Source organism: Cebidichthys violaceus, unplaced genomic scaffold (genome assembly GCF_023349555.1).
Source record: "Cebidichthys violaceus isolate CVI_PGR_0920_01 unplaced genomic scaffold, fCebVio1.0.p SCAF_30, whole genome shotgun sequence".
In the NCBI taxonomy this organism is placed as follows: Eukaryota; Metazoa; Chordata; class Actinopteri; order Perciformes; family Stichaeidae; genus Cebidichthys; species Cebidichthys violaceus.
In genome coordinates this window covers 1,461,932-1,486,670 of record NW_027176484.1, presented here as the reverse complement: position 1 = coordinate 1,486,670, position 24,739 = coordinate 1,461,932, and the positions used below count along the sequence as shown (strand labels likewise).

General features: G+C 39.1%; 3 protein-coding genes and 3 non-coding genes across 7 annotated transcripts; 5 read left to right on the top strand and 1 right to left on the bottom strand.

Moving 5' to 3' along the window:
* Positions 1-2,965, top strand: rpl12 (ribosomal protein L12). The gene is made up of 6 exons (XM_068724333.1): positions 1-159; positions 1,603-1,676; positions 1,942-2,040; positions 2,168-2,249; positions 2,360-2,446; positions 2,818-2,965. The coding sequence occupies exons 1-6, from the start codon at positions 123-125 to the stop codon at positions 2,934-2,936; spliced, it is 498 nt and encodes a 165-aa protein (XP_068580434.1). The 5' UTR covers positions 1-122; the 3' UTR covers positions 2,937-2,965.
* LOC137882230 (small nucleolar RNA SNORA65) lies at positions 1,164-1,288 on the top strand. The gene has a single exon (XR_011103918.1). It is a non-coding gene; the product is annotated as a small nucleolar RNA SNORA65 (small nucleolar RNA).
* On the top strand, positions 1,711-1,835 carry LOC137882231 (small nucleolar RNA SNORA65). The gene has a single exon (XR_011103919.1). It is a non-coding gene; the product is annotated as a small nucleolar RNA SNORA65 (small nucleolar RNA).
* On the top strand, positions 2,536-2,661 carry LOC137882229 (small nucleolar RNA SNORA65). Its single transcript, XR_011103917.1, has one exon. It is a non-coding gene; the product is annotated as a small nucleolar RNA SNORA65 (small nucleolar RNA).
* A 2,005-nt stretch (positions 2,966-4,970) lies between the features above and the next one.
* pole3 (polymerase (DNA directed), epsilon 3 (p17 subunit)) lies at positions 4,971-8,037 on the bottom strand. The gene is made up of 4 exons (XM_068724255.1): positions 7,695-8,037; positions 5,820-5,905; positions 5,517-5,635; positions 4,971-5,302 (listed from the first exon to the last, which is right to left on the bottom strand). The coding sequence occupies exons 1-4, from the start codon at positions 7,758-7,760 to the stop codon at positions 5,109-5,111; spliced, it is 465 nt and encodes a 154-aa protein (XP_068580356.1). The 5' UTR covers positions 7,761-8,037; the 3' UTR covers positions 4,971-5,108.
* A 4,060-nt stretch (positions 8,038-12,097) lies between these two features.
* Positions 12,098-22,648, top strand: kmt5b (lysine methyltransferase 5B). 2 transcript variants are annotated; one of them, XM_068724253.1, is made up of 10 exons: positions 12,098-12,222; positions 14,825-15,070; positions 15,155-15,302; positions 15,471-15,636; positions 15,720-15,829; positions 16,614-16,780; positions 17,711-17,730; positions 18,241-18,377; positions 18,572-18,771; positions 18,937-22,648. In XM_068724253.1, exons 2-10 carry the CDS (start codon positions 14,914-14,916, stop codon positions 20,436-20,438), a joined length of 2,607 nt encoding a protein of 868 aa, XP_068580354.1. In that variant the 5' UTR covers positions 12,098-12,222; positions 14,825-14,913; the 3' UTR covers positions 20,439-22,648. The 2 variants fall into 2 exon arrangements, with proteins under 2 accessions (XP_068580354.1, XP_068580353.1); XM_068724252.1 differs by having other exon boundaries at positions 18,934-22,648.
* The last annotated feature ends 2,091 nt before the right edge of the window (positions 22,649-24,739 follow it).

Sequence of the window (24,739 nt, the reverse complement as noted above, 5' to 3'; positions counted from 1 at the left end):
CGGTCTTTCCTTTTCTCCCGTTAGCGGTGAAGGTGCAACAGTAAATCGGTCGTCCCGAACCCGGGCTCATCCGACACCCTCACCAACCAAGCTGAACTGAGCTCAACCTCCACAGCGGCAACATGCCTCCCAAATTCGACCCCAACGAGATTAAGATCGGTATGTTTTCAGTGTCTACTGGGTAATAAAAGCAGACGCTTGTTCAGATCCAAGATGGAGTCGCTCCGTGTCGGCTGCCTCCGTGTCTGCCGGCCTGTGAACGGCGTAGAGAAAACGGTAAAGAAACGGGGCACGAGACGCGACGAAGGACAAGGGGGAAAATGATGTCTAAATTAATTAATTTTCTGCATGTTTAAATGTTTTCATCAGGTGAAATGTTGGATAATTTTGTTACGGGTTTGATATTAAATATGGTGACTGAGATTCCACGTGGGATGAGTCGCTAGCTTGGCTAACGTTAGCTAGTTTAGCTAAACGTTAGTCGCGTAAAGGTGACGAAATCTGTAATGCGGAAATTAATTTTATTTATTGAACGCCTTTAATTTTTGCTAATGGAGTAATTCCTTAATATTCCTTAATTTTGAAAATAAATAAATTAATCAATTAATTAAGATTAAATGTTAAAAAATCTTACATTGTTTTTTTTGTATAGATGTAAATGTGTAGGATTTTATAACATTTAAATGGGTACTCTGTCAAAACATTTCTGATAACTGTAATCTGTTCGGCTACTGATCTTAATTTTTCAGTGTAAATGTTTATCAGCTCTTAATAACATTATCAAACCTACTTCTGAGGCACCATATCCCGTCACTATCACACAATAACATCAAATAATGGAGGTTCTAAAAAGAAAGGACATTTCTACTTTATCTAACTTTGCATGCATTTGCCACACCTTTTAATATGGGACGGTATTGAAGAACTTCTTTATTGTGTTATTGGCTCCAACCACGTCACTGACTTAACCGGTGAATTCACCTCATAACCAGTTATGAACGCAAATGTTTAAGAAGTTATTGGTTTTATGCTCCAGAAATATTTCTGACTATTTACAGATGACGCTTTAATCTGCAAACTACTAATCGCATGTACGACTTTAGTTGAGGGGTATAAAATATAAACTGTTCTTCTATCGCTCTATGAAGGATTGTGTTCAGCCTCCCGCCACTATGCCTGTCTGTCAGTGACTGAGTATAATCCAGTGGAGGCTCAGAGCGACCCGGCTTTAGGAAACAGGTTTGCCCAGAACTAATGGACAACTTTGTGCCAAAAGACTGGAACAAATCACCTTCAACTGAATTCATAAATGTATTCTGATCATTTTAAAGTGTTGATCTGGATTGTGTTTTGCTTGTAGTCCACGTTTATTTATTTAGTGTACAAATGTAAATGAGATGGTCTGCATAAGAACTGTAGAAAACAAATCTGTGAAGTTTTCACTTAATGTTTTATCTCTTAAGCCTCAACATGATTATGATGTGAGCAGCAACCTGGATGTGCTTTGGTTTTTTTTTTGTTTTTTTTTAGTGACTCAGAATGGGCCTCACCCGTTCACCCTTTAACCACTTCATGCTCACGCGTCTCTTCTTTGTCTTGCAGTGTACATGAGGTGCACAGGAGGGGAGGTCGGAGCCACCTCGGCCCTGGCGCCCAAAATCGGACCTCTGGGTTTGGTGAGTGAAATGAAAAGGCAAAATTCACCAGCCTCCCGCCACTCTGCCCGTCTGTCAGTGACCGAGTATAGTCCAGTGGAGGCTCAGAGCGACCCGGCTTTAGGAAACAGGTCTGCCCAAAACTAATGGACAATCTTGTGCCAAAAGACTGGAACAAGAGCAACGGCTCCCTTTATTATCCTGGATTATGTTCTATCTGTTGTGAGTGAAGCCATTTAAATCTGGTTTATTTCCTCTGCTGATCAACTTTTTTTTTTCTCATCAGTCTCCCAAGAAAGTTGGTGACGACATCGCCAAGGCCACCGGTGACTGGAAGGGCCTGAGGATCACCGTGAGGCTGACCATCCAGAACAGACAGGCAGTGGTACGACCCGCACCTCATTACCTCCGCTAACGCCTCGGCTTAGTGGAGGCAGCAGGCCGACCCGCTGTGATAGTGACGTTCCTGGTTTTTACTCTTCTTTCCTTCCTTCCTTCCTTCCTTCCCTAAGGTGGACGTCGTTCCCTCTGCGTCGGCTCTGATCATCAAGGCTCTCAAGGAGCCTCCTCGTGACAGGAAGAAGGTCAAGAACAGTAAGTTCACTGTGACCTTCAACAGAAACGTCTTCATCAAAAGAATGAACTGCATTTCTAACCCCTCCACGCTTCTCTTTTTTTTTTTTTTTTTTTTTTTTTTTTTTCAGTCAAGCACAGTGGAAGTGTGACCTTTGATGAGATTGTGACCGTTGCTCGCACCATGAGACCTCGCTCCATCGCCAGAGAGCTCTCCGGTAAGAACACCGGAAGCTCCTGAATGTTAATTGGTCTTTTAGTAGACCAGCTGTTCTTCTATCGCTCTATGAAGGATTGTGTTCAGCCTCCCGCCACTATGCCTGTCTTGTCAGTGACTGAGTATAATCCAGTGGAGGCTCAGAGCGACCCGGCTTTAGGAAACAGGTTTGCCCAAAACTAATGGACAACTTTGTGCCAAAAGACTGGAACAAATCACCTTCAACTGAATTCATAAATGTGTTCTGATCATTTGAACTTCATCTGGATTTTGTCCCTTTTTTGCCTTTAAGTGACTTCATATCTTTAAGACATTGTGTTGACGATGATCTGCAGTCGTTGACTGACCGTACGTTTTTGTCTCCGCTCTCAGGAACCATCAAAGAGATTCTGGGTACCGCTCAGTCGGTCGGCTGCACCATCGATGGGCGTCCTCCCCATGATGTCATCGATGACATCAACAGCGGCAAAGTCGAGTGTCCATCCGACTAAATGAATAAATAAAACGTTCACAAACTGAACTCCTCGTGTTGCACTTCTCTTCTCTTACCCTTGTTCGCTCGCAGTAGAATCTCTGGTTTGTGGATCATCAACTCTTAAGGATTAAAGACGGAACAAAAAACTCATGAAATCTGGATATTTTATTTTTTCATAAAATATTTTATTTTGTCATTGAAGCTGATTTGACAAACTTATTTGAAATGACCCCAACTTGTGAGGAAAGAGCCTGGAAGACGCTGAACTCTGGAGTACAAAGTATAAAATACTGTCGATTGTACCTGTGTTCTGTGAAGTTCTGTCCCATTGAGTTCACATTTTAAGTCCTCAGTCTCTCACTCAACCTCTCACCAGGTGACGTCAGTGAGTCCTTGAGGGTTCAGGGTTTGAGGCTGTAGGGGGGACGTTGGGACTGGGCCTCAGAGTTACCACCATTACCTGTCGGCCGCCATGATGAGAGCTGTGTGGAGGCAATCCCTCAATCGGATGCTCAAAATTTGGACTTGAGGACCTTTTTTTAAAAAAAAGAATGCATTGTTAGATGTGCAAAGTAGTTAAAAATTGGCTCCATGTCTAATTTTGTGAAGTACCGCTTGCAGTAAACATCAGTAATGAAACATAAGTTCTACATTTGAGGAACATTTTGCGTTTTCAATGCCGGACTTTGAAATGTACATTTATGCTTTTTGCTGCTTTTACAAAGATCTAAATACTGTTAGTCATGTACAGTTATGCTCAGAAGTTTAGGGCCACATGAAAGATGTATTAAAGTCTTGAGTTGAGTAAAATCAAGTTACATTTCACACAAGTGGCCCTGATCCTCTTCTGAATCACACAAATGCATAAATTTACCTCATGGCTAATATAATAACCCTTGTGATTCTCTGGTACGATGGAGGCCGATGAAAGGAACCAGACATGTTTCATTACATTAATGCTCCTTATCAGCTACATAATGTTCTCATAGTACAATATGAACACGTTTTACTAAAACGTTTGTATTTTAATATTGAAGTTTAGTTGTTGGGACACTGATAATTGGTCATTTGTCCAAACACCAAAACGCTGCATAAGTTTAACTTGTGTCGTCTCTTCTTCAGCAGAGTATCAGAACCACTGTTATGGGTCAGAGTTTATAGAGTCAGTCATGGATCAGTTTCTTTTTATACAAAATATTTATTGAAAATCTCAGCCAGTCATATACAATTCTACAAAAGTATAAAGGTTCAAAAACTCAGATCAGGAACACAAAGGACTTTATATACTGAACAGTTCACTTCAGCCGTCACTCTTTATTCTTATCACTGTCACATTTAGCTCTTGTACTCTTGGTATTTTGTGTTGAGTATTTTGTCAAACAGTACATTAAGTACACAGGAGAAAACACCATATTACAGTACAATCCAAAAAAACAACAACACAGGTGCTTAATTCAGAACTAGCGTTTACATTTTGCACCAAAAGCTAGAAACTAATTTCTTCGACAAAGAAGTTCCCCGACTTAAAATCTAGATCGGACCCGTTTACGTCTGGTGTGGATTTAGGTCCTGGATCACAAACATGGACGTGTCCCCCATGAGGACGTCACAGAAGACGCGTCCCCAAAGCTCATCTTAACGAAGCCGTGAACCCGACGTTCCTCCAGCTGTGATCAGCCAACGCGCACGTCGACGTCCGGCGCTAACGGAGACGATTTTAGGAACTTTTGCGTTTATATTTCTTACTTTTAAAAAAAAAAAAAAAAAAAAAAAAAGGTGTAACAACGCATCTATCAAAACATTTCAAGTGACTGGACACCGGTCAAACTACTCTCTACGCTCTCACTCCCTCCTTCAGATTGATTGACAAGCTTATTATTTACCAAAAGTGTGATCAGTTATTGAACTCTCTACTGTCAGGAACGGTGTTCGTATCAAAAGAAGAAGAAGAAGAAGATAGAATGGAGCAGAGATCAGGAAGTGCATGATGTAGTTTGATTGTGCTGAAGACAGCAGCTGCACAAAGAAGTTATTAACGTAACCCCCCCCCCCCCCCCCCCCCCGTCCTCTGAGCTCCCCTCTGCTGCTCTGTGAACCAGGATGTTTTTCATTCACGGTGGCTCTGTGACGACCCGAGCGGCACTTAAAAACACACCGTGTCCCATTTTCATCGTCCGTCCGCTCTTCGTCAGTTCTCCACCTCCTCCTCCTCCTCCTCCTCCTCCTCGGCGTCGTTCTCGGCTTCGGGCTCCTCCTCCATGCGCTCCTCCTCCTCCTCTTCCTCCTCCCTGCTCTTGTCGTTCTCGGAGTCGGCCTTCTTCTCTTTGTCTTTGCGTTTCTGCTCGGACACCTCCTTCTTCCCCTTCTGGCCCTTCTTATACACTGGAGGAGGAGGAGGAACACAAACGACCTTTAACATCTGTACAATCATCAGTATAGTGTTTAGAAGTACAGATGTGATGCTTCACAGCAGCAGCTTGTGGGAAAGTGACCCGGGTGTGATGTGTAAAATGATGTAAGAAGCATTTTTTTTTTTTTGTCTGCGACGGTCGAACTCTTATTATTTATCACAGGTCTTCAGAAGTGATGCACTGACCTTCCAGAGCTTCTCTCAGCGGCTCCAGGAATCTCTCAAACTCCATCTCCTCCATGGCAGCCAACACGTCTCCTGCGTTCAGAGTTTTACGTTTGGCTTTCATGGCAAAGTTGTTCGCACTGCAATAAGATGAAAAAAAAAACATTTCACAAATAATATCCAGGTCTTAAACTTGATAACTGAAGTTCTGAGTTGGTTTTCTTTTAACGCCCGCGTTTGAAATGTGTTAACGCCTGAACGGATTTTGTGAATCAAAACTCGAGCGCTAGGTGTTTTTTTAAGTCGGAGGCTTTTTGTTCTCACCAGGACGTCGCATACAACACAAACACACTGGCAGCTTGAGATATGGCTCTCCTGGCTTCTTTAGACACGTTCACCCCATCTGGGAGCTGTGAGGAAAGCAAACGGAGCGGAGGAGTGAACTCAAGGCTGCAGCGGTATATATGTATATATATATATATGTATATATATATATATATATTCAGAGACAGAGACAAATATGTATCCACCTGTTAAGCAGAAAGAGAACATTAACAAGAAAAAGGTTCTCTTTTAAAACAACATGAAGCCAAGTTACAGTAAACACAAACAAATACTGGATTTATTCACTAAAATATATTTAGGATTTTTTCAGTTCATTTTGAGTAACATTTAAGAGCAAGTAGATCACAGAAGATATGACAGAGTCGTCTTTTATATTTATCAACTTACTAAAACTGAACAGCTCTCTCATTTGAAAACATATATATTTCATACTGTTTTTTTTATCCCATTTCTCTGTTTCTTGACAAACTGGAGGACCGAATAATCTCATCTGTTTTTGAGGTACTTGTCCTTTACTAAAGTATTTCCATTTTATGTTACTTTATACTTTTAAAAAGGCAAAGATTGTACGTTTAACTTTGCAGAATCTAAATTATTAATAAATATATATATAAATCAAGTAATAAACTATGATGTATTATTCTATATTAAGCGATCCAGCAGTACATAACTTAATTTAAATGAGCTCGACCGTCACCAGCTGCAACATTAAACTGATGATTACATTGATAGAGATATATATATATATATATATATATATATATATATATATATATATATATATATCTCTCTCTATCAATGTGTGTGTGTGTGTGTGTGTGTGTGTGTGTGTGTGTGTGTGTGTGTGTGTATATATATATATATATATATATATACACACACACACACACATATACATGTGAAATGGGTCTGCACAATGAGGAGTTTACTTTTTGGACTTTCGATGCTTGTACTTTTACTTCAGTACTTTTATAGTATTTCTACACTGTAATAAAACTACTTTTACTTAAGTAAAAGATCTGAATACTTGTGGCCACGAGTGACATTTTTTACTAGTACTTATGGCATATTTCATGTTGATACTTTTGTACTTTTACTTGTGTAAATTAAGATCATGACAGGAGTATTTAAACACTGCAGTAGTAACGTTACTACTTTTACTTAACGTTAAGTAAGAAGAGATCTGAATACTTCTACCACCACTGGTAAAACACAAAAAATCTGTGCAATATAATGTATATGTATATATATTTATTATTGTGTTATTGTGGACTTTTTACTTATTTTTATATTGAATATTCTACTGTTTATTACTTATTTACTTTATTTATAATACTTGTTTTGACTAATACAGGATTATTTTGTCTTAAAGTATTGAATTATATATTGTATTATTATTATATACTGTATATATATATATACACATTATATATTATATTTATTATTATCATATCTTATCTCTGTCACAGGAGACATTATGAATATAAGACTTTTAATTGTAATAGTAGTATTTTTTACACTGTAGTATTGATACTTTTACTTTGTAATGGTAGTATTTTTTACACGTAGTATTGATACTTTTACTTTGAAATAGTTGTATTTTGTACAATGTAGTATTGATACTTTTACTTTGTAATGGTAGTATTTTTTACACTGCAGTATTGAGACTTTTACTTTGAAATGGTAGTTTTTTTGCACTGTAGTATTGATACTTTTACTTTGTAATAGTAGTATTTTTTACACTGTAGTATTGATACTTTTACTTTGTAATAGTAGTATTTTTTTACTCTGTAGTATTGATACTTTAACTTCAGTTTAAGGCTCTGAGTTCTTCTTCGTGGCTTTTACACTCACCGCCTCCTTGATGATGCGCGTGATCACCGCGTTGGGCAGGTTCAGGTCTTCGGGTCTTTCCGCCATTTCTCCCGATGGTTACCGAGTCCTTAACCGTCACCTCTCGTGCACAGCCGTGCTAACAGACTAGCACTGTTGTGTTAGCTTGGAGCTACGTTAAAGTAGCTATTTGGTTGCTATAGTACTACGTTTTGAAGACGACGCTCCTATTAATCGGATCGATTAGTTTGACGCATCGATTAGTTCAAAACGGTGTCCGAAGTTGGTCGCGTGTCCACCAGAAACCGTTTTGTTTTGGGACGTTTTCCCGCGAACCGTCCAAGCACGAGCCCTCCTCCGTCAAGCTTTCAACTCCGACCTCCGACGTCAGCGTAACGTGGCTCGGCTGTTACGTCATTACGTAAACATTGAACAATAACTAAACAAACAAAAAAACTCTGAAAAATGGTAGTAAAATAACGCGTACATAGTTTTTCTTTAGTGGTGGAGGAAGTATTCAGATCCTTTAATAAAATAAAAGTACTACAACTATAAAAATACTCTGTTACAACATGGAAAAAGTCTTCCATTGAAAAGGTATATAGGCCAGAGTATAATTAGGAAAATGTACCTAAAGCAGAAAGATGTCCCCTGGGACTGTTATATATATAGTATATCATTAGATTATTATTAACTTTGCTTTAGTATAAGAGATGGATTATACTGATGTAGCTGTTTGAGGCGGAGCTCGTTTTGAACTATTAACTAATGATTGTTTTGATTATAGATTATTATTTTCTCCATTAATCAATTGATCAAAATATTTTTAAAAAGGGTGAGAAATCCCGTCACAATTACCCAGAATAAATACATTTATTAACATTATTGAAATGGAAAAAAACAACAAATGTTCATATTTGTGAAGCTGCAACCATGACATTTTTTCCAACAAAAGAATCAAAATAGTTGCCAATTAACTGTTGATTTAGGCTGTACTTGTACAAACTGTTGGGTAGTTTAAATAATACCAAAACATCATATTCTTTATCATTAATAGTACACACTGTACATGTACTGTTTTTTATTTTTCAACATTGCTCTGAATATTGAAAATGAATGTCAGTATTGCTCTTGCAACACTATACGAACATGGTCGTGCCAGTGAATCCTTTTGAATATACATAAATAAATAAAGTCTAAATATCAATTGATGACAATTACCTCCAACAATGTGTCACGTTCCCAATCAGGCTGCAACGACTGTCAACAAATCCCATGAAAAGATCAAAACCACCAGTGAATGTGTCTCCTAACAAGTATTGTGTGTGTGTATCAAAGCGTCTTCCTCTGAGTTCCATTCTTGTCCAAGAACCAGTAAAAACACCTCAGCGACCCTCTTTTCAAACATGACAAACATTTGTGTCTCAATTCACGACAGGACGTATCTATCAATGGTGAGAAGAGGACATTTGTGCATCTCCTACTAAAACCAGCCGGTTAGAGGAGATACACGTTTAATAAATCACAACTTTGTTTTATCCATGTGCTATTGAAAACATGCACATATTAAACATTTGATCAATGTCACCAAATAAATGCATTTAGGCAGAGCTAACAGGCTAGCTCATTCTTTTCATTTCCTCCAAGCAGTTTAAATCACTTAAGTTCAAAATGATGAGAACAATACGAACATCCCTCGTGTGGCTCAAAGGTGTCCTGAAGAGAGACATGTCAACGAAAAGACTGTGCAAATGTATTTGTATCTTCTATCTAAATTGTATCTATATATATATATCTATATTTGAAAGATATATGTTTTCAGTAGGAACCAATGTAGGGGGACGTTTTGAGAGATGGACCAACATGTTGTTGGTTTTGGTGTTTTAATGGGACTTTAACTTTAGAATATCATCAGTCTTATCCTTTAATTAAGCTAACACAATGAAAATGTCTCAGGACTGTAGGCGTATATATATATATATATATAAATATAGTGCGATGAAGGATTATTTATCTCAACTCTAATGATTAATCTCAGTTAATCGTTATGTCTATAAAATGTCACAAACTATGGTCACAAAATAATAAAAACTCCATCAGAATTTGACTTAAATAACATCTTCAAACTACTTGTTTTGTCGGACCAACAGGCAAAAAACAAGAAGATATTCGATATACTATCATGTGTATTTTGTTGTTGATTATCTATAAATATATAAAGTACACAAACGTTCATTAAAGCTGACCTGCTGGAACAGTTAAATGAAATAATAAAACATGTGTTATTAAAGATGATGTTATAGCTGTGATAATATTCCCACTGGCCTCGTCACACATTATTTGCAGTGTATTGATGAATATATTAAAAAAGCCCCGACTGGGCAGACTTCCAGCTCCGCTCACACCTTCATCACTGACAGAGAGGAGAAGGTCAGAGGTATTTAGGTGGTTTCCATGGTGACTGTCTTCCTCACACATGCAGGCGGCGATGCTGCCGCCCACACATTGTAAAGCGTTCTGTGGAGTATATGCAAAAAGAAAGGAGGATTTCATGTACGCCCACCAGGTTCAAGCTTCTGGGCAGCGCTCCAGGACACTAAAGTTTCCTCGGCTCAGTTATCGGTGTTGTTTGGAAACAATCGCTTTCACTGTGTTCACCTCGACGGGGCGACGGGGCGGTGCAGATGTGGAACGAATTCCCCCAAAAATGTCCAACTGTACAAGATGTGATTGGTTTTCAGTCAGTGTTTAAAGTCAAAGGAGAAGTAAATATTGATTTTTATCAACTCAAACAGCCCTCCACAAAAATGCACTGGTCTCTTAATAGTTTGAGATATATTCACACATCAAGGGAGGAAATGGGAAAAACAACAACAACAACAAACACCAATAACTCATTAAACAGCTTCATCATTTACTCTAACATTTGACATAAAAGGGGTTTCTGGGTAAATCTTGTTTGTTTTTGTTGTTGCTTTCAAGTTTATTTTTTTCTATTTTCCATAAAAAAATGTAAATGTTAGTGCTGGACTTTTTAATTTTGTATACCATTCTATACATTTCTGCAAAGAAAGTAAAAAAAAAAAAAAACTTGTATACTGGGACTTAAAGTTTCCTCCCACTTAAATACACATATCAGCATGGTAAATAATAACAATATGATTTGTTGATCAGAGTTCAATGTTCAATATTTGCCTCTCAATTTAGGATTGAAAAATGGAAAGATAAAAGTTAAAATTTTAAATGAATTCTGTGAGAATTAAATGTAATGCCCATTTAGTTAAGTATTGTGTTACTTAAATGTTTGACATACTTTACTAGAGTAGTTACTATAGTAACTTTATTACATTTAATTTAAAACTTTAGTAACTTTGCAGATTTGGATTATTAATTAGTCAGAACCTAGAAAATAGATTTGTTTGTCTCATTTAAATGCAGTTTTACTGAAAATGATTATTATTAAAAACAATCGAAATCAACTTATATATTATGATGTAATATAATTAAGTTATGTCACCCAGCAGTATATAAAGTCATTTGAATTAGCTGAACTTTTACAAACTGCAATATCAAAGTGCTGAACATATAAACGCTTCAATGATTATTATCCAATAATATAAGATATATAATTTTGAAACGGCTATTCTGCATAATGACTAAGTTTGGTATTTTAAGTATAATTTGATACTAATACCAATAATCATAGCAATCCTAATAATTACAATAATAGTTTAACAGCAAGAACGACGTTCATAAACTAAAACTTTATTATTATTATTACTATTTTTAATTAACATTGTGTGGGTATTTATCACAAAAGAAAAAGTAAGCAAGCAATTCAACTCATTAAGTGAATGTCAAAGAATAAATCAGTGATGTGGAACAATTAACAATGTCCATCCGGCTGGAACCTCGTCTGGTTCTGTAGAGAAAGAACTGGTGAACAGCCTATTTACACACTAACAAGAGAAGAGTGAAGAGGCGGTACACCTAAGTACTAATGCAGCAATAACGCAGAAGTCATCCGGTCTATATGTGGTTCTAAGTTCACTTGTTCTGGTGAGGTTCTGCGTGGAACGGAGCAGGCAGAACCTCACTGTTGTCTTCGAACTACCGTAAGATTCTTTAGGAAGCGCAAAGAGGTTTGTTTATGCAGCACTACTTTTGTGTACATCCGACAAGTACTGGCTCGAACTAAGATAACCCTTTTTCGACATCAGGAAGCTACGAAAAGTCGACAACAACGTTCACTTTTATAGTTTCAGACTAACATCTTCGGACTGCTGTTCCTCATTTCTGTCCCGACGGACGACAAAAACGGCTGCGTTATTTTTTTGCTGGATCTATTTTCTTTCGGGGATGTGGTTGTGCTGCGGCCTTTCTCTCTCCCTCTCTCCGCCATCTTGAATTTTAATGTTAGTTTCTTTAAAAAAAAAAAAAAAAAAATGTGTTTCCTCTGATATTTTTTCGTTTAGGGTTTGTCGTGCCAAATTTGGATTAGTTTGAAGGAGTTTTTATTTCGTGATTGTTTTTCCACAAAATCACCGTTGTGAGTATTTGTGTGTTTGTTCTGCTTCCGTGTTGCTCGAGACATTTAAACGCTCCCAACGCGTGTAAATGCTTTCAGCTATTTAACTATATATCGTGATAAATAACGCCTGTATTGAGCCTTTGGGTATAACTGCGTGATGTGATGACTACTGAGGATCGTGTGCATAGTCTACAAGTCTACCAGCACATTAAACTAACTTTTAATTCGCTCACAAACGACATAGTTAGCCTGTTAGCTGTTAGCTTGTTAAGCTAACTAGCCAATGGCTTCCACATCAAACAAGCCAAGCTGTCGCTGTTAGCCTGCTGTGGTCCTGTGGTCTCCAGGTAACGTACTGGGACACGTGTGCAGCTAACCATCGGGTATTACTGTCGAATATTTAATGCATATTATATTAATTAGAGTAAAGATAACAGCGTTATGTTATCACCGTCTCTCTTGTTGTTGACTGCTAGCCGACGGGAGCTAAGTTAGCCTACTGAAGCTACGTTAGCCCACTTAAGCTAAGTTAGCCTACTGAAGTTAAGTTTGATGCTAGCTAACGCAAACTAAGAAGTAAATATACGGTATATTAGTATAATTAACCAAACGTGTGTACTCTTAATACAGGTGGGGAAAGTTTAAGTTGGCCTTTTATGGTTTTATTAGTTGACTGTTAGCATGCTTCGTGGAACCATTTCGATGTCGATGTTTGAGGAGTGGAGTTGAAGTATTATGATGTAAATATCGTTAAATATCACCACTGTTGTGCTACATTCTGTTCCGGTCTATTTGTGTTGAAGTACAGGTTAACTGGTGGTGTGTTTAATGTTGGTGGAAGACGTTAACTATTGCCGGTGTTTGCTCTGCTGCAAGCTAACGCACAACCACGGCCGTTTTGGTGATTAGCTCCATGCTAACGGAGTGTGTATGGGCGGAGATACGACAGTTAGCAAACAATGCAAAGCTTGACTGATAACTCTGATACAGCTGGCGTGTCTGTGTGTGTTTGTATTGTGTGTGTGTGTGTGTGTGTGTGTGTGTGTATATATGCGTGCGTATGATAGTGTGCGTGTTTATGATGGGCAGAGTGTGTGTGTGTTACTGCCTTTCCCCATCCCCGTGGCGTGTTGTGTTTTTTGTTGTGGCTAACGTTAGCTTCTGAGCTAAAATTGCGAAGCTTTTTTTTTTTTTAATAATGCATCGACTATAAATGAGATGCTCCTTGCGACGGAATTGCGCATTTGGAACCCACATTTCTTACGTGTAAGAAGTGTAAATACTGTGTAATATTGTTGGTGTGATTCTAAACCATGATCGTGATTTTTGTGAATATAGTTGGTCCTTTAAATTAACAAAGCGATACTTTATGTGTGATGACACCAAAAGACGTTACTGTTGCACTTGACAGCAAGCCAGTGCATTATCTGGGGTTACCATTGAGCGGCGCTGCAGGATTATTTTAAATTTCCTCAACACTTCCTGTGTGTCTACATACCAGTGGTGGAAAGGAGTAATCTGAACTTTCACTTGAGCAAAAGTAGTAATACCACTGTGTAAAAATACTGTTGCAAAGTAAAATCTTGCATTCAAGCCTTAATTTAGTGAAAGTACAATAGTATTTGCTTAAAAATATATGCAAAGTACCAAAAAGTACTCATTATGCAGAATGGCTCATTTCATAATCCTATATATTAGTGGATCATAATTATTGATGTATAATATTAACATCAGCTGGTAAAAGTGGAGCTAGTTTTAAATACTTTATACGGCTTTATCACAGTTTGTCTGATTTAATATTTTGAATCAATAATCTAAATATGCAAAGTAATTCAAGCTTTAAAATAAATGTAGTGGAATAAAAAAATATATACAATATTTCCCTCTGAAATGTATTAGAGTAAAAAAGAAGTATAAAGTAGCAGAAAATGGAAAAAGTTAAGTACAAGCACCTAAAAATGGTACTTGAGTAAATGTACTTGGTTGCTTTCCACCACTGCTTGTACCGACCACCGTGTAAACATTAGCACTCAGCGCTGGGCGAGTTGTCTGATTATGTAATGGTTTTACTGGGTGACAGACAGGGACCTCACCTCAGGTAGACTTGTTGTTTAGCAGAGTTCAGAATCAGGTTTATTGTCTAGCAGCTTGACACGTAGAAGGAATTTGCCGGGGTGTTTTGATGCATAACAAACCATAGTAAGAGGAATGAAAAGATACAAGAAAATACTGCAAGAAACATAAATATTATATGAGAACATTTCATGAAAAATATAAACAATATATTCGCACGGCACAGTTTTCTGCAGAATGTGTACAATATTGCCAACGGAATGTGTAAAAGTTCACAGAAGTATAGAGATGATGTGCAACGTACACCGATAATAGTCCAGGACATTGTATCCCAAAGTATCCTCATTGCATTGTGTTGCATATATATTTATTTATATATATAAATGTTTTTTTTCTGTCTTTCTTGGCAGTATTTGAGCTGGTGGCACATCCACCTGCTCATTTCCATCCCATTTTGTTTTTGCATTTCTTCAGTCTGTGTAAACTAATCAGATTTCTTGGCATCTAGTAATGTTTGTTGTTTTGTTTTTTTTTGCTCTGCCTCCAGGTTTCAAACTCTAGACCCCAGTCTTCCCCACTCAAGAGAGTTTGTTCATCTCGGAGACTAAATGCAACTGGATCAGGGGGCTTGTGGGCATGAAGTGGCTGGGCGAATCCAAGAACATGGTATTAAATGGCAGACGACACGGAAACAAGTTGACCAGCGAGCAACATGTGAGCCAGACTCGTTCTCAGCACTCACAGCGGGCATCCCTGCGCCACAGCAAAAACAGAAGTCGAAGATGTAGCCGCAGTGAGTCCAACGCGTTTGTTAAAAAACGTGTAGATTCTTCTCCAGACGCGTACGCTAACACCGGTCTGTGTTTGGTGTTTACAGGGTTTAGTGCAGCCAGTCTGGAGGCAGAGAGGCGCTATGTGCCCTCTTCAGGAATGACTGCCAAGGAGTTGTGTGAGCATGATGACCTGACCACGGGCCTCATCCTGGATCCTTACCTGGGCTTTCAAACTCACAAAATGAACACCAGGTCAGCAGATTCACCACCGTGGAATTGATGGTCGTGCAGCCTCTTTGCAGTCCTACATAAAAGTGGTCTTATTGATGTGGACATACGTCTTCTCCTTGCAATAAGTTGTGTTTTGTTTCCGATTTTCACATTTGTATTTCCCGTTGTGCCACGAATGCGTCCTCACAGATTTCGACCAATTAAGGGAAGACAAGAAGAGCTGAAGGAGATCATCGAGCGCTTCAAGAAACACGACAACTTGGAGAAAGCTTTCAGAGCTCTGACGACCGGAGACTGGTCGCGAAATCTTTTTCTCCACAAGACGAAAGCTCAAGAAAAGCTCTTCAAGCAACACGTAAAAAAACATTATCTAAGATCTTGCCTTCATGTCTTCCAGCATCACAAACAACCAGATGACTAACTCTATGTTCTGCACAGGTATTTGTGTATCTGCGGATGTTTGCCACAGACAGCGGGTTTGAGATTCTCCCTTGTAATCGCTATTCATCAGAGCAAAATGGAGCTAAAATTGTGGCAACAAAGGAATGGTGAGGACATGCTGCCACCTGTTATTTCTGACTATAACAGCACCACTGGTGAACTATCTACTCCCATCAGCCCCCACCCTCTAAATGCATTTAACTGTTCTAATTCATCTTTGTTTGAACAACTCTTTTGTGTCCACCAGTGGTTCGATGCATCGATATTAACTGCATTAGCCTGAACTCGGGATGTAACGCTACACATAGTCGCGGTTCGGTACGACGGAGGAAAAATAACAACCCAAGTTCCTTTTCAGTAGTTCTAGTGTTAAAGTGCTCCTGCTGGGGACTGATGAAGAATTTCTAAATTGTAAAATGAGCAATATTTCAAACCTTTTCCCTAAAAGACTGCAGGTCACAATAGGCTATAAAACAGAAAATCATCTGTTAATATATCTATCTAATACAACATGTTTACTTTTTTCCCCCGAATGGTGATCCCCTACAATGGTGGAGCGACGCCGACGCACTGTCCTGGTTTTATAAACTCTCTCCCTGTTGCTGTTGCAACCCTCCCGCGAGTCGGCGTGCCGCGCTGACTTCAGCTAATGGCGTACGGCTTAAAGTTTCTGGGCGTGACTTTGATTTGTGCACTTGGCTTTTGCATAACATGCATGAATCTACATACTAAGTAATCTACATGCACCGGGACGTGACGTCACAAACGTAGCCTGCAAGTGAAATAGGACGTTCTCGGGACACGGCAGCTGTATGACTATTTGACACAAGGTAATGCAGCCTGCTCTGCAGTGTGTAACAAACCTTTTTCCTACCTTGTGCTGTTTTACAGGAAAAGAAATGACAAGATCGAGTACCTGGTGGGATGCATTGCTGAGCTTTCGGAGAGCGAGGAGAATATGCTGCTCCGGCACGGGGAGAACGACTTCAGCGTCATGTACTCAACCCGCAAGAACTGTGCGCAGCTCTGGCTGGGACCAGCTGCGTTCATCAATCACGGTATTAGTCGTCGTAGTCTCTTAGGATCAGGCATTTTCAATGGACGGATGAGGGGAGTCAAAATGTATCGATGAAAGTGCAAAGGGGAGAAAAGAAATCGACAGACGGATGCTAAATGTGCAAAAGTAACAGAGATGTTTGCTGCAGTAGGTCCATCATCACCAGAGTACCCGACATTGTGCAGCAACAGATGAAACTTTAAGGAGAGGTCAGTGCCGGGGCAGAGGAGCAGGAAGTGGAGAGTGTAGTTGAAGCGGTCAGAATGGAAACGCTTCACGATCGACCGGGACGAGCAGGGAGGTAGTGAGTGTGCCACGATGACGATGATTCATGAAGTTAATGTTGATCGTGATAAGATAACTTAAGCAAAACGCTATCATCGTTAAAAAAAAGAAGAAATAATTGGAAACCAATGGAATCTATACATACAACATTGTTCCAAGTGTGACAAAGGCTCTGTGTGCCGTATTCATTGGACAGGTTGCCTGAAGTTCAGTCGAAGTTTCACAGCATCGTTTCTCACGTGACTGTTGGTCTCAGCCGAGTCAATCATGGCTTCATGGTTGCGCTGAGGAGCTCAGAATTTATTCCTTTTAACAGCTTCAGCTTCTAGATGTGATGAACGGTGTAGTTTTGCCGATTTTTTTTTTAGTTTGAAGAAAACATGCTGTTCAATCCCTCCTGCAGGTCCTGGGGTTCAGAGGGTTAGTCAGGTTAAAGGCCCGTTTTTTTTGGTCTGTCTGTCTGCCAAAAAATGTCAGGCCGGATTATTCTTTTTGTCCCAGTCGAGCCCCACTAATGACCGGCTGTTATTGGTACTGTAACAACACCATGAGATGCCTGACTCTTGTGAGAATTATGAATCTCCACCAGTCCAACATTCTTCATAGTCCTAACAAAACTAATTTTGTTTCTTCTTTTTTTTTTCAGATTGTCGACCAAACTGCAAGGTAGGTTCATTGAAAGGTCTCTTAAAGGGATAGTTCGGATGCTTTTGAGGTGTGGTTCTATGAGGTACTGATCCGTAGATGGCAGCCGGCAGTTTGGAGAACAGACACCAGAGTACCAGCATGAGGGCAAAGCCATGTTCTGCTGTGGACGGGGGCAGCAGCAAAACGGATTTCAGCCACCCTAAAAAATATCTGCATCAGTCTAAATGTGCACTATATTTATAACATTTTCACCGCTTTACCTTACCGTCAGACGCAGCAGTAATCTATACTGTAATATTCTAAATATAGCGTTCACTTAAACTGATTCTGATTCTTTTAGGTGTCTGAAATTACGTCCACAGCAGAACATTGATCCCGTGCTGGTTCTCCATTTACTAGATAATGCTCTGTGAATAAGTACCTCACACAACCTCGCTTCACTGCATCCCCCGAAGAACAACTTGGAACCGCCATTGGCCGATCGGTGTGGAGGCTTTGTCAATGAACACTTTCTATCGTTTTGTGTAGTTTGTGTCGACAGGACGGGACACGGCCTGCGTGAAGGTTTTGAGGGACATCGAACCAGGAGAAGAAATCTCGTGTTATTACGGAGACGGGTTTTTTGGGGAAAACAATGAATTTTGTGAATGCTATACATGTGAACGGTAAGTGCAACACCATACAGAATGTCTTTACTGTGTTATGTGTACAGTGTGACTTTATATATGTGCCGTTAATTAAGACGACTGTTTTGTTTAATTAAGCTACATTTTTTTGCAATTTCTCATTTTTAGCTTTTCAGGGACGTTTTGATTGTTGCTCTCACTGTGTTGTTGTTGTTGTTGTTGTTGTTGGGCAGACGGGGCACTGGTGCTTTCAAATCCAAAGCTGGGCTGCCAGTGGAAGTGCCGGTGATCAACAGCAAGTACGGGTTGCGGGAGACGGACAAGCGTCTCAACAGGCTGAAGAAGCTGGGGGAAGGAAACAGGAGCTCAGACAGTCACTCTGTAGGCTCCCACACCGACGTCGACTCTCAGGAAATGCCAAAAACACATCAATGTAAGATCTAAAAGGCTCTGTTGCTGCAGATGAGACTACTGTCTTTCTCAGTTTACTTATATTACTAATGTAAATGTCACCCAGCCAACACGTGTAGGCGGGTTTCTGAAAGTGTTATCGATACGTAAAGTGCAACTTTTTTTCCTTTTCTTTTCCCACCAGCAGCCAGAAAAAGAACATCTTCTGGCCTGAAGTATAAAAACAGGACTCAATCCAGACAGACTTTGTCACGAGCCCTTACTACCTCATGTTCAAAACAAGGTCGTGTAAACAATAACAGGGTACCAAAGAGACTAAAATCCCAATCCAAGCCTTCACTAAGTAAAGTCCAGTTGCGGAGTCGCAGGAGGGGTGCAGAGCCCAAGGCGTTGGCCAAAGGAGAGACTTGCCAGCTGGGTCTCAGGGACTCAAAGGTGTCGTCGCTGTGTAAAGGTGTCACCGTGAAGAAGGAGAAGGATGGACAGGAGCTGATGCAGCAGACGTTAGGCCAGCGGGGCTGCCTCACCCGTCACGCCGCCAAGGAAAACGGCAATCTACCGCACGTGCAAGGCAGCGAGGGCAGCCAGTGTTCGACGTACAGGACTCGCAGGTCCACGCGGACCCTCGTAAAGGCCCAGGAAACGGCCGCGGGCGTTAAGCTGGAGCCCAGCGCCATGGACGGCTTGAGCCCAGTCCCCGGTGGAGTGGTCATTAAAACGGAGCCGGCCGACATGGAGGAGTACCTCCACCACGGAGTCGGTCTAGAGCAGCCGACGTTGGACGCCGGCTACGCCAGAAGAAGCTCGTGCTCGAGGCGGAAACGGCCGTCGCGGCTCCGGACCGAGCGGACGATTAAATGCGAGGACTCGTACGGCGAGCCGTTCATGCCGGTGGCTGCCGGCCACGCCGCCAACTTCTCAGACTGCGGTAACGTGCTGCTGAGCTTCGCCGACCGGCACAGGGACTACAACGGGGTTTCCAACGGCAGCAAATCCCTCCGCAGGGACAAGGGTAAGAGCAGCTGCCGGTCACAGGACAAGGGGAAGAAGAAGCGTCAGATCACGCGATACGACGCCCAGCTGATCCTGGAGAACAACACGGGCATCCCCAAACTGACGCTCCGCCGGCGGAGGGACAGCAGCAGTAGCAAGACCAACGACGCCAACGACCCCATTGGCTCCTCCAACCTTTCTGCCTCCACGGTCAACTCGGCCTCTTCCAGCAAAATCAGCATCAAGTTCAGCAAGGACCACGACAAGGACAAAGGCGGCTCGTACATCGCCAAACTGAACAACGGCTTCGCCCCCGTGGTCCACAGTAACTCCACCAAGCTGAAGATCCAGCTGAAGAGGGACGACGACGCGCGCAGAATATCCCAGTCGAAGGACCAGATGTCCTACAATGGGGACATGGGCCAGAGTCTGGAGGCCAGGAATGGTGGACATCGGACCCAAAAGGTCCTGGCAGAGCCGTCGTCTGACGAGGACGACGAGGAAGAGGATGAAGACGAGGACGACGACGACGACGAGGACGACGACGACGACGACTACTTCGACAATGAGTTCGAAGACGATTTCATTCCACTTCCTCCAGCAAAGCGCCTCCGACTCATCGTGGGTAAAGACTCCATAGACATCGATATCTCCTCCAGGAGGAGAGAGGATCAGTCTCTGAGGCTCAATGCATAAGCTGTGGAGCTCATCACTCCACCCCCCCATGTAAATAAAGATGACTCGCTAATCAACTGTTGTGTTGATGTAAAAGAAGTACAGTAATTTAAAAACAAAAAAAAATGCTGAAAAATTCTGAATGAAGGTGCTGTTGACCTAAAACAAATCTCTGTTCTTCACTTATGTTCTTATAAAAACAAAAGCTCACTTTTACCCGTTTAATCTGCACACTATCCTAAATTCAAACCACAGCGGTTTGTCAGGCGGTCCTCTCTATGGTCTCTGAATAACGTGACCGTAAGTGAAAGACGAGTATTTGTTTCCAGTTCAACTCTTCCTTTACGTGAATGCACTTGTTATATTCATAATGGACATGGATATTGTAGAAAGTGTACAGTATGGTGACTATCCCCTCTGTCTCATAGGCAGGTTTTTAAATGAACTTTTGATTTCTGTCTCTAGTTTGTACCTTTTTTGTTTTGTTTTGTTTTTTGTTTTTTGTTTTTTTTGCGTGGCGACCCATGCAGAGCGTACGGTGCGGTGCGGTGCGGTTGGTCCAGAGGCATAACCACATCAGACAGTTCAGTTCATTTGGATCCAGCTGCCATGTCGTCATTATCTCAGTAGTTCTCCTGCTAAAAGAACCACTTTTTTGAATTTCACTGATTCATTAACTATCAACATTATTTACTGTGTAAGTTTAACCACCCTGTTGAGTCCTTGAAGCAAATCCCATTATTCATCTTAGAAAGACAGTTTTATATACATACACACACACACATATATATATATATATATATATATATATATATATATATATATATATATATATATATATATATATATAAGTGTATATGATCTGTGTTTATCACGCACCAAACGTTAATGTCCTGCAGACCGCTGAAGCGTTTGCATTAACAGGCGTGTGGAGCTGCAGCGCTTGGTTTCTGCCTGCAGTCGTTACTCATTCATCACATGAATTATGTAACTGGAGTTGCACAAGGTTTGTTTTAGTTTTCCTCCCAGAACGCTGTGAATAGATTACGTTAATTAAGCTGCAGAGTTCCTAGAAATAAAAGCACACACACACATGAGGTGTATTACTGTTTAATGGAGACATGGCACGCGTTAGTAGTTCAAAAGGTGAATCAAACCAAATCCAAACATAAAGGCTACCTATTTGCTTTTTTTTTTTAAACCTTTAATCAAGAAAAGTAATGTACAGAAAGACCGGCTCACGTCCCTTAACTGAACATCTGTTTCCTCACTTTTTATTTACCTAATCACATTTTTGTTTTTTTAAGATGTCCAATTGACACTAGAGTTTGGGGAGGAAAAAAAATCACATGTGAACTGTTCTTAACTAGCGTAGAATCATGTCTTCTTTTCCTCTATGGTGCTACTTTTATTTCCTCACCGTCTCGTTTCCGCGTGACTCTTTACTGGTAGATGGTGGCAGCATTAACGTCAAATTCTGTAGAAATACACGTCTTTTATCAGTTCTGTGTCTGTAGCCTATTTAAGTTGTTTTTGTTTTTATTTACAGGTTATTTTTTTTATTTTGCAAAACCATGTAGAAAACTTGTCTATCCAACAGCATTAGGTGCCTTAACAAAGAGCTTTTTTGACACATTTAGACCAAATTTGTGACTAATCAACGAGTGACAATGCTAAAGCCATCTGCTCCCCCCCCCTTGAGATAATGAAACACTTCAACACAAGTCCGCCGTCAGTCCTTCTGTATATTATTTTATTCTAAATGAGCTGTCCAACAGATCAAGGGATCAACTGAGATTGAATGTTAACCCACTTCTCTCCTTGTGTTAATGTGTACTGTTCATATCACCAGCAGCTAATCACCGTTCTGATCCTGGCTCAGTCTGTGCCCGTCCCCCCCCGTCCCCCCCCGTCGGACGTCTTCATCCTACACTGTAAACTGTTCCAGGTGTTCCGTCTGTGTGCTCTTTGTCCAATAGACAGCTGTCGACATTTACAATTGATCCAAAAAGTTTAAAAACAAAAAAACTTCAAAAAAAAAAAAAAAGCAAAACAAATGTGAATAGTTTGCGGACATTTTAGCGTGTTTGCGTTGGTAGTGGGAAACGTAAAGAGAATTAAAAATGGACAGTGCATATATTGTCCGATATGTAAATCATGTGAACACATCTTGTACTTATTTAACAGTTTTGAATACTTGAAAACTATATAAAGTTTCTTTGTGACTCTTGTTTCTCGAGCCTGTTCTGGGGTCCACTGGATGTTTGTTTCTTCAAATGTTTTTGTACTTTATGTTCCTATTTCCTGTCGCAGAATATTAGTTACAGTCTATGTTTTTATTATTGTCAACAAACCCGATGGAAAGAGCAAAACCAACCGTAAGAGTTACACTTCCTGTTTGTGGCTCTCAGCTCCAAGCCCATCGGTTCCTACTGAAGATGTAAATCTTTAAAATTATATATATATATATTAAATATATGTAAATATATATATAATTATAAATATATATATATATATATAATTATAAAGGTGTATCTACATATGTATAATTATATTTATATAATTAAGAATATCTGTATATATATATATATATATTTATAAATATACATGTATATATATAATTATAATTAAATATGTATATAATTATAAATATATATTTATATATGTAATTACAAATATTTATGTATATATCATATATATATATATATATATATATATAATTATAAAGGTATATATACATATGTATAATTATATATATATATAATTAAGAATATATATATATATTTATAAATATACATGTATATATAATTAAAAATAAATATGTATATAATTATAAATTATATATATATATATAATTACAAATATATATGTATATATAATTATAAATATACATATATATGTTTACATGTATAGATATAAATATATAAATGTTTTTAATATCAGTTATTACCTAAATCAGCTGGTTTTTAATCGGTAATTAACTGGAGGATATGCTGCTTTTTTGGGGGATTTTTTTTATATTATCTAACAATAGAGCTCTATGGCTTATATACATAATTTATGTTAGTAGATACCTTCACTGTCAGTTTTGGGGACTTTTCATGAGATTTTTTGACAAAAATAAAATGATAGAATACCACCAGACAGTTTGTGAGGTAAACCAATAACTTATTCTGGGGCTGTGATTGTTTGACTCTCAAAAAAACAAGTTTCCTGTTCAGAAACATGACCTCACATTTTAAAGATAAACTTGCAAACGATGCTTTAAATATATGTTTTATAGAAGCAGCTCTCACAGCAAGTTAGTCTAAAGTAAGCGTGTGAGCGACATGTCTCTGATTTGAACACATCAGACTTCTTAAAGCTGCTCAAATCAATATGTTTTTGTGTCAACAATGGATCAACTGTAATGTGAAACTGCAGTATTTTAGCTTATTGTTTTATTTTATGATATCACTTGTAACTTTAATGTTTTCATTCACTCTCACCAAACAGAGCTCTGATGAATAAACGACACTATTAGCACCCTGAACAGCAGACAGACAGCAAGAGACTCGCTGGGGAACAAAGTGGAACCTTCAACACATTGAGGGATAAATACAAACGTTATTTTTTTTTCTTCCTGTTATCCCGCAGCGTTTTTTCTTTCAGCCTGATCTTGCCGGTTTTAACTGTCTGTAAACACTTTGCCCAAATGTTCACACATTTCTTTGCCATTTGAAAGTCACAGATGACGCCCAGCTTTAAAGCAGCAGCAGCACAAACAAACCTGCTGTAAAAGTACAAACATATAACTAAATCTGATCAAAGTATATTGAAAGTAGAAAAAGTACCCGTTGTACAGAATGCCTCATTTCAAATTGATGTGTATTATTGCATCACAATGTTCATCACTTTAATATTGCAGGTGGTAAATATACAGTATTTAAATGTAATTGATATACTGCTGGGTAGCTTAATGTATAATAGTACATCATTTATTAGTTGATTTCTTTTTAGTAACTGAGTAACTCAACAAGTAGCTTCCAAAATGTAGTGAAGTAAAAGTATTAATTAGCATAAAGTGGAAATAGTTAAAGTACAAGTACCACACAGCAGTATTTTAGTAAATGTACGAGCAAAAATGCCAAATCCTTCGGAATCAACAATGCATCAATATTCAGTTATTCAGTAATATAATATATATATATATATATATATATATATATATATATATATGTATGTATATATATATATATATATATGTATATATATATATATATGTATATATATATATATATATATATATATATATACACACATATATATATATATATATATAT

Excerpts from the sequence above, each read along its gene's own strand:
- pole3 (XM_068724255.1), bottom strand. The coding sequence starts at position 7,760 with ATGGCGGAAAGACCCGAAGACCTGAACCTGCCCAACGCGGTGATCACG. Across the intron at positions 5,636-5,819 it reads GTGTTGTATGCGACGTCCTG|TGCGAACAACTTTGCCATGA; the intron begins GTGAGAACAAAA and ends ATCTTATTGCAG. Across the intron at positions 5,303-5,516 it reads GCTGAGAGAAGCTCTGGAAG|TGTATAAGAAGGGCCAGAAG; the intron begins GTCAGTGCATCA and ends CTCCTCCTCCAG.
- kmt5b (XM_068724252.1), top strand. The coding sequence starts at position 14,914 with ATGAAGTGGCTGGGCGAATCCAAGAACATGGTATTAAATGGCAGACGA. Across the intron at positions 15,071-15,154 it reads AAGTCGAAGATGTAGCCGCA|GGTTTAGTGCAGCCAGTCTG; the intron begins GTGAGTCCAACG and ends TGGTGTTTACAG. Across the intron at positions 15,303-15,470 it reads ACTCACAAAATGAACACCAG|ATTTCGACCAATTAAGGGAA; the intron begins GTCAGCAGATTC and ends GCGTCCTCACAG.
- rpl12 (XM_068724333.1), top strand. The coding sequence starts at position 123 with ATGCCTCCCAAATTCGACCCCAACGAGATTAAGATCG. Across the intron at positions 1,677-1,941 it reads AAATCGGACCTCTGGGTTTG|TCTCCCAAGAAAGTTGGTGA; the intron begins GTGAGTGAAATG and ends TTTTCTCATCAG. Across the intron at positions 2,041-2,167 it reads TCCAGAACAGACAGGCAGTG|GTGGACGTCGTTCCCTCTGC; the intron begins GTACGACCCGCA and ends TCCTTCCCTAAG.